The sequence below is a fragment of the Aphanomyces astaci genome, assembly GCF_000520075.1.
Source record: "Aphanomyces astaci strain APO3 unplaced genomic scaffold supercont1.89, whole genome shotgun sequence".
Classification (NCBI taxonomy): Eukaryota; Oomycota; class Saprolegniomycetes; order Saprolegniales; family Verrucalvaceae; genus Aphanomyces; species Aphanomyces astaci.
In genome coordinates this window covers 90445-103602 of record NW_009798352.1, presented here as the reverse complement: position 1 = coordinate 103602, position 13158 = coordinate 90445, and the positions used below count along the sequence as shown (strand labels likewise).

General features: G+C 49.3%; 3 protein-coding genes across 3 annotated transcripts; 1 reads left to right on the top strand and 2 right to left on the bottom strand.

The window, feature by feature from the left end:
- The first annotated feature begins 59 nt into the window (after nucleotides 1–59).
- Nucleotides 60–2430, top strand: H257_16627 (hypothetical protein). The gene is made up of 6 exons (XM_009845129.1): nucleotides 60–624; nucleotides 674–1114; nucleotides 1297–1459; nucleotides 1615–1915; nucleotides 1974–2055; nucleotides 2171–2430. Exons 1-6 carry the CDS (start codon nucleotides 79–81, stop codon nucleotides 2264–2266), a joined length of 1629 nt encoding a protein of 542 aa, XP_009843431.1. The 5' UTR covers nucleotides 60–78; the 3' UTR covers nucleotides 2267–2430.
- Nucleotides 2431–2521: 91 nt separating this feature from the next.
- On the bottom strand, nucleotides 2522–3083 carry H257_16626 (hypothetical protein). The gene has a single exon (XM_009845128.1). The coding sequence runs from the start codon at nucleotides 3043–3045 to the stop codon at nucleotides 2737–2739; it is 309 nt and encodes a 102-aa protein (XP_009843430.1). The 5' UTR covers nucleotides 3046–3083; the 3' UTR covers nucleotides 2522–2736.
- A 464-nt stretch (nucleotides 3084–3547) lies between these two features.
- H257_16625 (hypothetical protein) lies at nucleotides 3548–7903 on the bottom strand. Its single transcript, XM_009845127.1, has one exon. The coding sequence runs from the start codon at nucleotides 7897–7899 to the stop codon at nucleotides 3622–3624; it is 4278 nt and encodes a 1425-aa protein (XP_009843429.1). The 5' UTR covers nucleotides 7900–7903; the 3' UTR covers nucleotides 3548–3621.
- Between the last annotated feature and the right edge of the window lie 5255 nt (nucleotides 7904–13158).

The following is a 13158-nucleotide window of genomic DNA, read 5'->3' as shown; positions in this document are numbered from 1 at the left end:
GTTTTCTAAATATTGATTTGGCAATTTGGGCAAAAACCCGAAACTTTTCCATGTGATTTCAAACATCCAGCATTTGAAATGGGTTGGCGGCAGCTCTTCTTGGTGATCGCCGCCATAGCGCTGTTGGCACATGGCACCTCTAGCCAAGCAGTAGATGCGCAAACTCCACCCATTGACTTTGGCGATCTAGAGGCTTTGTCCTTTGCCGAGCCAACGGCATCGGAGAAGCAGAGGAATCAAATGGACGTGATGGTGATCGTCGGCACGGTCACGGCCACCACCGCCCGCGTCATCTACGAACCCCTCGTGAATGACGAGTCGTCCATCACACTGTCCTTGATCCTGCACAAGGGTCCGCGTACCAACGACGTCGTGGTCAAAACGCTCACGCATCTGCAGTATCAATCGTTCCCGTATGCCGCCGCCTTTGATACGCTCGTTCCCAACTCGACGTACTTTGTGCACGTCCAAGTGGGGACGTCTCCATCCCCCACGTACGTCGCCGTCGCTCGCTTCCGCACGCCGCCGCTCGACATTTCCAACGACAAGCTGGTGGTGCTGGCGTTGTCATGCGATCGATTTCTGGACGACGCCGACGACTCGCACTGGGCCACCTTGGCTGAGGTTAGCCGCTTATTCTAGAGAAATTGCTTGAGACTTATTGCTCTTGTAGGAGGTGCGGGACCCCGCGTACTATGGCACGGTGCACACCGGGGACCAAATCTACGCCGACAGCCTCGAGGTGTCGTTTCGGCGGGCGGCCAACTTCGACGCCACATTGCATGCGTACCGAGGTCTGTACCGCCGCGCTTTTGGCCGGCCGCTGGCTCAGCGCGTACTTCGCCATGGCGCGCATTACATGCAAGTGGACGACCACGACATCGTGAGCAACTGGAGTGGCGACACGTGGTACTCGCATCATGTGATGATGCGGGCTGGGCTCCAGGCGTACTTTGAGTACCAATATCAACTGCTGAGTGACTGGACCAACGTGCCACCATGTCAATCTGGGCCAAAGGAAGAACTGTACCGTACAGTGTACCACCACGTGACACTGGGCGACCACCAATTGCAGCTCGTGTTTGCCGACACGAGGTTCGAACGCGGCCTCACCGTACGTTGGTCTAGTCTTCTTCAATACTACTACTAGTACTACTGTTGGTCTAGTCTTCTTCAATACTACTACTAGTACTACTACTACTACACTGTAGCTTATTCATTTTGCTGTTTAGTTGACAGAGGTGGTGGTGGCTGTTGTGTTTTATATGGCAAACTTTGCCTTATGTTGTACTGTAGTTGTCCACCAACCAACTGGTGAGTTCGTCCCAGCTTTCGTTTCTAAACTCAACGTGGGCCGAGAATGCATCGATGCGAGTGCTGTTTACGTCCGTCCCGCTGTTCTTTCACACAGCCATGAGCGCCGCCATTGCTCACTTTGTCGATGGCGAATTGTATCCTGGTACGATCGTCGTCTTCCATTTCAGTGTACATTGTCTAGCTAGCTACTGATATGCTGAAATAGATTGGTTGATTATGTTTCTATTTGAGTTTTCAACTACAAAATAGAAAGCGCGTTTGTGTTGGTGATGCTAATTGTGAGTTGGTATTTCCTAGGCCACGCATACTTTACGTCGACGGTGCAAGCCATATGGAGCCAACTCCCCGCCAAGACCTTGCTTTTAGTCGCCGGTGACTTGCATATGGCTCAACGTGCGACAGTGTGCGACGCGTCCGCCAAGTGTGTGCCGCAGCTCATCGCGAGTGGAATCACTCAGCACTCGACGGCCATGGAGGATCGGAGGCTCCTCGTCTTCTTCTACGCCATTACACAGTGGCTGCAGCCTCTAGCCTGTTTATGGGGGCAAGAATCTGTGTGCATCCGGTCGGCATCGGCGCATTATGGCCAAAATTATGCGTGCGTTATGACGATGATCATGTCTTCTGTTTGTGGCCTGATTGTTATCTGTGTGCAGCAAACTAACGTGGGACCACGGCCAGTGGAAGTCTGAAGTAGTCACCAAGGAATACGACCTCGTTACGGAGACTATTCTACAGGTACGATTGCACATGTACAATAAAACTGGGCTACCTTGGATCTATGTATTGCTAAGACAGTCGTTTTATTGTGTGAATATCTCATCATGACCTAATTAATGTATGATGGCTTTAGGGACTGGTGACGTGGGGGTTGGATACGCGAACGTTGGTCTCCGTCGGTGTTATCATGTTGCTGCGGTGGAGCGGCATGCTGTCGTGGTGGATCTAACTAGGTAGTCAGATCTATTGGTGAGCTCAAGACTGTATTTACGGTCGAGTGAGTGTAGTACATACCAAAAAGCTGTTGGAACCGCGATCGATCGCAGTTCTAACGTTATCCACTACTGTCGTTCACAAGCAAATGGAAAATGAATGGCACTACTTACTGTAATAGTATCATGTACTAGTAGTAGGTAGTTTTTCATTGGTGTGTATCTCGTGTAACCACCGTGGCAGCAGTACAGTAGTACAGTGTTGTATGATGGAGACACCCAACACATACTAAGTAGTTGGCCTTGGGCTATAAATACAACCGAGCAACGGCTTCAAGCTGGTAGTCGTGACCACCTAACGTCGATGCCGACACCACCAGCGCGTTCGTTGTGGAACGGGTCGTCTTGGCTGGTTTTGTTGGTCCTCGTGGTGCTTGGGGGCGTCGACGCCGACGTCGTCGCATGCACCGGCACCATGTGCTCGTGCTCAGGGGCGTTCGCGTGCAGCTACGACACGACCGCGTCCGTGTGCCAGTGCACGTTTCCCCAGGCTATCACGATCGGGCTGGTCGCGGCTGTGCTCGTGTTCGGCGCTGTCTGGTACGTCCGCGCGTACAAGATGCGCAAGCGCAAGGAAACGCTGCGCAAGGCCAAAAGCACAGCCAAGATGGTTCAGATCAGCCAGACTGGGCGGCAAGCCCAGCAAGAGATCAACCCCGCGTCCAAGTGGCACATGGCAGGCCCCCCGCCCCAGAATTTCAATAGCATCGCCCCCCAGTAGCCCCCTCTTGTACATGCATATATATCAAATAAAGTATCGTCGACTTGGCACTGTATTCTTGTGGCTACGGGATGGATGCCCATGAGAGTCAGAGGGTAGTTGTTGAAGGGGTAGGGGGGGCTTGCATATGCTCTTGTTTGGGAGGCAGATATCCGAACAGAACTAAGTCCCATGATGTCCCCCCTTGCATTGTACAACTCATTCAACCTTGTGGGGGTTGGTTTCTCAGCGTCTACTGGTAGCTAGCGGCCCCCGTAATGTAACATCGGCAACCAACCATATCCATATATGTTTGCACGACCCAACAAGCTAATCTTTGCCCATCCAATGCGACAGAGTGCTTGCTGTTTTACAGTTATATTCTACGAAGCAGCCAAGATTCCAACTAGTATAAGCCAAGGTTGTCCTTGTTACAGTATTATACCTCTCCAGCACGCAACATAAGACCATTCGGTCCTATCATACCACAACGTTTTCCAACGTTGCCCCCACGGTATACGACTATGGGGTTTGCTTTTTACAGGCTATAAAACTGGGTGTACCTCAAGTGTTAAGGTTTTATCAAACTACTATGGACGTGTTGGTGGAATCTCATCCAAGACTGGCGGACGAGCGAAGTCGTGGCAACACTTGGTCAGTTTTTTCACTTCGAATCTCGTCAAGGTTCGTCGTCAACGAGGGCGGCTGCGACGTGGGGGTGAGTCCGCCGTGAGCTTTGAGGGCCATCGCCATCGCATAATCGTGGGCCGTGTCGTCGGCATGCAAAGACTCGAGCTGGACGTCAGCGTACGCCCCAGCCGCAAATGCCCACCCGCTGAAATAGGTGACATCGTTTTCGATCATGACTGCTTTCAAATGGGCAGGCTCATGGGGCGACGCCGCCGACGTCGTGGGTACGTCCAGCATGTCATTGTTGAGCAACGCAGGGGCGGTGTCATTGTTGGTGCAGTGGCTCATGGCCACGGCCATCGCGACACTTGCCCCAGACGAATTGTATATCAAAAGAGATGTCTGGTTGTTGTGCAAGTGGAGCAGCACGGCCAGGGCTGCTTTGGCGCACTGGACGATCCATTTGGAAGGCCCGTACCACGTCGATCCGACATTCGTCAACGGCCCAAGAGGAGACGTCATGTCCAGAGCCAACTCGGTCGCGATACCTGTGACATCGTGGACGCTACTCGGTTCGGCGTTGTCTGGTGCAGGGCCGTATACTGGCGTGGGGGGGCGCCACGTGGAAAAGCCAGGAGTGACGAACGACGACACATCCGTGCGTAGCAGCCACATGTACGAGTGCAGTTCGGTCAGGTCGAGTTGAATCAAATGCATGGCGTGGGCCATCTGCGACGACGTTCCGCTTGCCACATCGTCGTCGCGTGTCACATGGGATGACGACGACGACGACACTTGAACGCAAAAGCTCTTGTACTCGTTGGTCGTGCGATACATTCCCGTACACCCAAGTGCGTGGAGCTCGGGCAGTGCTGGGCCATCTGTGACAACGACCAGATCCGTGCGCCACAGCGTTGGTTCAGACTTGAGCATGTATTTCCAGCTCTGATGGAGCGATCGAAAGTGGCTAATGGCAGCTTCGCTATGCGACGACGTTATGCACACGACGATCGCTCGAACAAACACTTGGCCTTGCTGTGAATCTGGCGCGTAGCTGACTGGCACGAGTGTCGGCTCGGGGGTTTCCTGCGAATCCAGTGCCATGTACATGGCATAATCGCTCACTTTGGTCACGTCGAGCTTGTCGATATCTTCCGCCGCGTACTCGCCATCTTCGAATGCAAACTTGGAGAATCGTCCTCGATTCTGCCATGTATGAAGGTGCGCATGGGTAGTGACTGGCTCGTTCGAGGCTGTGGGGAAGTCGAGCATGTTGTCATCCTTCTCGGCTAGCGACTCAAATGTACAATGGTTGATTGCCACGTGGCCAGCGTACAGCGTTAGCACGCCATAGTGCCACTCTGGCCAGCCTTTCGTGCCATATGCTGGGCTTTTTTCTTGAGCTGTAAACTCGTGCTCGTGGAGGTACTTCATCATGTACACAGTCAAGTTGGCGCAGGCTTGGATGAGGCGTGTAGGGCCAAACCAGGTCGACCCGACTGAATGCATGCCGGCTACATGGAGGTTCAAGTCGCTGGCAATGCGATCCAACCTGTGGATATTGGTGGGGGTCTGGTACCCGCCGCCGCCGACAACCATCTTGGCTGGGCGCCACGTCGCGAACGTCGGCGTGAGGAACACGTCAATGTCGGTGCGCAGCAGCCAATCGTATTGGTCTAGCACAGGCGTTGAATGTGCGACGATGTTGATGCTGTCGCCAAATCGATAGTCGAAATCTTCCTTGGAATAGAGCAGCTTGTAGTCTTGAACCAGTACACATGCATTGGGCGATTCTCGCGACGCTCGCGGCTTGGTCGTGCATCCAAACGCGCGTAGGTCTTTGATGATCCCATCCGAAACAACGACGAGATCTGTGCGATACAGTGCCGGTTCCGACTTTTGCATCTCGAGCCAACTCCGTCGCAGCCAGCGAAACTGCTTGACAAACACATCTTCCCGAGTCTTACGTGGAATAAACACCACGGCCGCCCGGACAAATGAATCATCGGCGTCCACTGTCGAGGAAGTGGCCATCATGGGCGGTGGCGGCGCGGTTTCCTGCGAATCCAGCGCCATATACATGGCATAATCGGCGACGGTCGCAATGTCGAGCGCGCTCTTGTTTTCAGACGAGTACCCGCCACTCATAAACACAAACTTGGAGAACCGCCGGTCGTTCTGCCACGTGTGCAGGTGCGCATGTTGTGCCACTGCGTCGGTGGACGTTGTCGCATAATCCAAGTTCACATCGTCTTTGACAACCCCCGCATCTTTGGTGCAGTGGTTGATTGCAATGTGCCCTGCGTACAACGTCAGCACGCCGTGATGCCACTCGGGCCAGCCTTGGATCCCATATTCGTCGCTCTTCTCTTGAGCTGTAAACTCATGCTCATGCAGGTATTGCATCGTGGTCACCGCCAGCTGCGCGCACGTGCGCACGAGGTCGGCGGGGCCGTACCAGGTCGAGCCAATGTTGTTGAGGTGGCTATCGTGGAGCCCCAAGTCGCCGCTGATCCGCGCGAGTCTAGCCGCGTTGGTCTCTGAAAACGAATACCCCCCCATACCCACTGTCATCTTCAGAGGTTGCCACGTTGAAAACGCTGGCGTCAAGAACGTATCGAGGTCAGTGCGCAGCAGCCAATCATAGTGCGCCATTTCAGGAATGTCGGTCACGGCCAAAACGTTGATCGAGTCCCCAAACGCATAGTCAAATGCGTCGGTTTTGAGCCGAGTGTAGGTCGGAATGACCACACAAGCATTGGCCGACTCGCGCGACGTCCGCACGTTCGCAGCAGAGCAATTCAGCGCCGCCAGCTCCGGCACGGGACCGCTCACGTATACGACGATGTCCGTCCGCCACGTCATGGGCTCGGTCAGTGCCATGTGCTGCCAGCTGCGACGAAACCAGCGAAGTTGCTGGACGAACCGCGCGCCTTCGCCCCCCGTTGGGATAAATACCACCGCGGCCCGGACAAACCATGGCGGGGGGGGACTAGTACTAGTAGTACTACTAGTAGTAGTACTAGTTGTCGTCGTCGTACTAGTACTAGTCGTCGTTGGAACCGTAGTGGGAGTTGTTGAAGTAGTAGTCGTAGTAGTAGTGGCCAGGGCAGCAGTTACTGGTGTTGAGGTCAAGTCCACCGATACATTTGCAAGTGCGTGGCGTCCTTGTACAGCCATGTACTGGACATAGTCATGGACAACATCCTTCTTCTGCCATGACATACTCGTGTCGGGGGCTGCCGCGTACAAGGCGGCCGCTTCGTCGGCAGGGACGACCACATGGGCATGGTCGGCTGTCGAGTCGCCAGAGGTGGAAGGTACGTCGAGCATGTCGTCGCGCACGTCGACGGTGAACCCGACGGTGCAGTTGGCCAGGGCGAAGTGCGCGCCAAACAGCCGAAGAATACGCCCCGAGTCGTCGAGATGCGGCGTCAGGTCTGCATGTTGGACGACGGAGGACGTCATGACGTGGACGGCTTGCGCAGCGCAGGCTTGAATCAGCTTGGTCGGGCCATACCACGTCGCGCCGACGTGCGGAGGGGCGGGTCGATGGACCAGGCGCGCCAACACGGCCTCGGACCCGGACGGGTACAATCCGCGACTCACGGCCATCGCCGACGGCTTCCACGTGGCAAACGCACGCGTGACGAACGCATGCATGTCCGTGCGCAGGATCCATTGGTACGCGTTCATGCGCGGCATGGCGGCAACGTGGATAGAATCGACCAAGCGGGCGGATGGAGTGCTCGGGGCGATGGGAACGTACGACGGGACGACCACGCACCGATTCGGCTCGTCGTTGGACCGTCGACGCGTTGTGGTGCACCCGAACGTGTCCAAGACAGACAGCAGAGGAGATGCAGGGGTGTTGGGGTGGGCGGCAGGCGCGGATGTGTACACGACGAGGTCCGTCCGCCATTTCGACGGTTCGTGGTCCAACATATCCAACCAACTCGCGCGCAGCCCGAGGAATGCCGGGAGAAGCTCGGCTTGCTTGTCGTGGGGAAAGTAGACGACGATGGCTCGTCGGAAGGACGATTCTGTGTGCCCGTTGGGTGCGGTGTTGGGGCTCATGGAGGTGTCGTCGTCGCCCTCAGTGTCGACGCCGCGTTCCATCGTCATGTGGAAGATCTGCCCGTGCATGTCTTCGAACTTGACGCCAAAGTACCATGAAAGCACGATGAACTGGACGGCGAAGACGAGCAAGATGGTCCCAAGAAGCCGCGGCAGATTCCGCGCGCGATGCTCCAGCACCATGGCGATGATATATATATGTGAGGTCACCAAAAGATCAGATGTACTAGATAAGGTAATTCTAATTCCACGTGGAAGAAGTGAAATTGCTGACCAAACATACCTTTTATTGTACCGTCTAGTTTAATTCGAATCGGACATTTGGATGAGTCGGACACCTCCATCAAATTATATATTTGTGCGAGTATAGATTCATACAGAAAATCTCTCGTGCAAAAATGACTTGTCACATTTAATATACTATATAGTATACCTCTTGACTGCGAGCAGTAGAGTGTAGGGGTAGATTGATACAGTAACGGTAGAACTTCGAGTATTGAACATGCCATTATGAAACGACTTTAACTTAGAATGCGCAGTACACGCACTACTGTAACATATGCAGTAGTAGCATGAAGTGATGACATTAGTTTTTGAGGATGGCGTCTAACTGTTTTACTACTCTGTCCAACAAGAATTGTCATATTGTATTTGGTTCAAGTCCTAGACGTATGAAAAAATCAAAATTTCATTTCATAAATGTACGATTCTGATTGGTGCAAATCGTTGATTTTGATTCACATTTCTACTGGCAGACTGTTTAACTGAAAATATCGATATCGTTCAAACAATATGGGGTGACAAACTTTGTTATCATAGATTTTAGAAACACCCGCTAGCCTCGCAAAATCCACGTTAACATCGTTAAAACCGTGCATTCATGTTGCTATTGACTTCGTGTTTACAATGACAGCAGCTGAGCACCCTACACACCTCGTATAGGCGGTGGAATCTCATTCTCAAGGGAAATTAGACCATTCAATGTGTGGAGCTGTATATCCTGAGGTCAAACGAATTTGAATGGGGAAACTTGTGTCGCGTCTAAGTGAATGATAGCTACTACTAGTACTGGTTTCACTCGTCTCAGAACCGCAAACAGCGTATTTGTGAGAACAATTATGTGGAGGTGAGGCTCCGATGTATCTTAATTATATTATCCATCTGGTGAGACATGCTCATACTTAAATCAATTTAATCAGTCAAAAGAGGGACATTTATGGCCAAAAAGTAAATGTGACCATTCTTGTTCGACAGAGTACAGTAGTATCAAACTTTGCTCAGCTCGATGTTTCCAAACTACCGTACGATGAATGAGTATACCAAGTCAGTCCTAGTAAGTATACTTCTTGGATTTCTTCCAACTAGACCTATAACCTGGATCGAGTACTGTACAATAAAACTACAAGCATGTGTAGCAATCAGTAGAGGAGGAGAACTTGTGGGTATGAAGTCTTGTCGTCCTGATAAATAATCGCGCGATTGAAGAATCATTCATCCCATATCTCGATGATAACTGTAGGATGCAGCTTTCATTGGACCATTGACCTTACCTTTGTGTACTACTAGTAGTACAGAGTTAAGTAGTATGTTATGTTTGTATACATCGCAATATTAATATAACAGGAATACAAGTTCTTTAACAGTAACAATTGGTACACATGATGTATATGAGGGTGAACACAAGCATCCATTATTAACAATACATACTATTAATAGTACTAATTTTTGGTATGTCCGGAGCGAAAACAAGAATGAAGTGTCTTGTGTCTTAGGTCTGTTTATACGGAATACATGATATGGCCGTCCGACTCGAATTATACTAGACGGTAACCATGTGTGGTGCTTTGTAGTGTGGTACACCAACATTCATTAGTACGCAAATTGTTTTATCGAGTACCGGTCCATCTGAGCTGGATTGGAACTGGGGGCCGCCGTGGATTGTGGGGAATTTCCTACTCGTGGTGGAATTTAATGCTGCCAAAGGGAAAATGACTGGTGGAATCAGTCAGTACACTCAGGGAAAACTCCCAATGGTCAACCCTTGGGACATATTTCTCACCAATCAGCGCATGCCAACAACATCGCCACAACACCAATACAAGTACCGTAATGTGCATGCGATTGATGTGTCTCACTCACACACACAGCCATGTTCCAGCTAACGTTACAGTATTACTTTATAATAATAAGAATGAGTGCTCTTTACCAGCTTTGGATATATCAATACTCGTACTAGTGTGGTACATACTCACAGTCAAGTCAGTCAAGTCAGTAGAGTACACTTCAAGGTAAAACCTGGAATGAAAGCCAAGGCTCCATCATTCCAAACCTGTCTCACATCCGTGCTCTGTAGCCTGAAGCGAATCTAAAGGATCTGGTACTACTACCATAGTACCACGAAAAGATAAATAGAAAATACTTGTAACGTTAGTACACACCTTTTAGAGTCTATAACTTCTCTCAAGAATATCCTACTTCTGGCAAGAATTTACAACTTCTGGCAAGAATATACCGATACAAGTTCAGTACTATACGTTACTGCCAAGTTGAACCGTATGCCAGTACTATCGATGAATATGATCAATCACAGAATTGTACTAGCCCTACCCTTAACGGACTTTGATTGGTCAAAATGGTGTAGGATAAGTTTCTACTACAATATGATAGGTAGAAATAGGTCATAGAGACGATTCATTGGCCAAATTTAGAGCATACAAATACGAAGTGAGGTCGGAATATTGATCATATCCATCAGTACTGTACAGTGACTTCGCTATTAATACTACGTAGTAGCTATTATTGTGCTTTTCACTCGTTTTGGCTACATATTCACACCATAAACCTGGGTGTTTGTTACATCCACCCCAGTGTTTTAGATACCGGAACATGTATTCCAAACAGTGATTAAAAATAGGATCACGTTTCGTTACAGAATGTAATTATAGGGAGGTGATTTATGCAACTCCTCTCTTTTGCACACTACCGGTAGTACAATTATTAATAGTTACGACATTTCTTTCGCTGGGTCAGTACATGAGTCGAGAGTACTCATTCTCGTAGTACCGGTACAATCTCATGTCCAGATTGACCAGTTCTTTTGGCTCACTTAGGAGCGCGTCTACTTATAGATCACTTTACACCTGATCTAAAAAGGACAAGAACACACCGATGGTCGCTGGTTCAGTCCCAGGTTTCCTCAGGTCCTTGGCATCGACACCATGAAGCACCCTCCCCTTTCACTACATGCATGTCGCAATTCTCAGAAAATTCGAAGCTGCGCCTACCGGTAGTTGTTAAAAAATGCAGATATTATAATACGGGTACTATTTAGAGTACCTAATTTTATCCAATCATCTTCGTTTGATGATTGTGATTGGCTGCCAACTGGGCGGAAATTACATGAATCACCTTACTGTTACGAAGTGTTCGGATAACATCCCTGCCTTAAAGCTTGGACGGTTTTTCACAGACCAGCCCCTAATAACGTTAACGTTAGTAGGAGATTGCAGAAACAACATTTTGTAAGCTATTATACGTATATTTCGGTTTCCATGTTGTGTACTACACGAATGATCATCGCAGACTCCACCGACTCTTCTCGCAATGCAACGCAATGCACAGTGGACATGCAAAAGTAAATTGACTAACGTTAGCTTACATTTCGAGATCTAATGTCACTATTAATAACTAAAGTAACGTTAGCCAATGCTAGTACTAGTCGTTGAGATATGTGTATCAACCACTGATCACGGTCAAGGGTCGTCGAGGTCTGCAGCGCTGCGGCCGCAGCGCTAGCTTTATAACCCTATGTAGCTTTATACAACATACACCTTACTTGCTACAAGTACAACGAGTGTAACTCAAAAGCGATAACCCACTCTCACCTCGTCGTCAATCAGGGCTAAACTGTACTACTGTATTAATAGTTCCCGATAAAAGTTATCGCTCGCATGTCAGATAATTACAACTTCCTCCGTTCCCGAATTAAGTTTCTACTACAATGTGATAGGTAGAAATAGGTCATAGAGATGATTCATTGGCCAAATTTAGAGCATACAAATACGAAGTGAGGTCGGAATATTGATCATATTCATCAGTACTGTACAGTGACTTCGCTATTAATACTAGTAGCTATTATTGTGCTTTTCACTCGTTTTGGCTACAGTCAACGACGGATTTTAAGCCACATTTTGAATCGAAGTAAATTCATAATTTTCAACTCTGATTGGCCTATAGACTTCGAAATTCGATTTCAATAACAAATCAAACCAACTGATAAAAGTATCCACTGCATTCCACGAGAATACCGTTACGTATTTTTAATATAAAATAAGGATGTCATAATTTAAAAAGATAACATCGAAATATAGCATCAAGTTAACATAAGTGAACATCAATGTTTGTCATAATTTATGACAATGTTAACTATCGAGAAAGTACATGACTTTTGTCGTTGAATTGCTCAGGAACGGCTTGTCTGGGCGTGATATATTTAATGTGAAAACTGAAGAGATGGCTGCGGGCTATATAACGAGACGTGATGTGTGGCGATTGCACATATTTAGCATGCGTGAAGTGACCTCAAACATGCCAAAAAACTGAAATGTAGCTTACTTTGGGTGTGATTATATACCGCAATAAGCATCGTAAGACCGACCAAGCCGCTTCATTACATAGTATCAATGCTGCTGTACATGCTAGCTACCATGTTCTTGAGTTGATCGGTGATTTCTGAGCCACGAAGCAGCACGTTAATGACGCATTTTGGCGAAAACTTCAAATATAGCGTGAAAGATGACAAACAATTATTGTCATCTTGAGCTATAATTTATAGCATACATTGATATGTTATGTAGACCTTTTTCGTCGCCCACGACATTTCAATCCGACAACGCTATGATTGGCTGGAACAGTGTTTGAATGATGCATCCTGATTGGTTGAATAAATGGAATATGATGTGAGAGAAATTGGAGTCTCATTATACCCCGTCCCTGGTCGTCCCCGGTTGTCCCTGGTCATCCCTGCTCGTCCCTGCTATGGCCACCTCAGAAACAAAAGACAAAGTCAACAACATGGCATTACAATCTTCCCTCACGCTTCCTCTTGCACACCTCGATCAAGGTATTGCTATACGAGCTAGTGTGTCCTGCACTCAAACATCTCAAAACTAACATACTTTGAGAAGGCCAGCGACAATGTCAAGCGCTCCGAGTACTTGCGGCGGTCGGCCCGAATCATTTGCCTGTTGAACGATCGCAGGGGCTGAAACAGGCCCACATGCGGGTCCCCGGTAAAACATTGGTTCCATGCATCTTGAGCTGAACGTGCAGTAGGAACGATGACATGCGAAACGAACACGTCCAGTGTCGTCTGTCGTTGGCTCTTCGCGGACGCCGCCACAGGCACCGCACGAGAGACGCTGTCCTGAACACCGACAACAG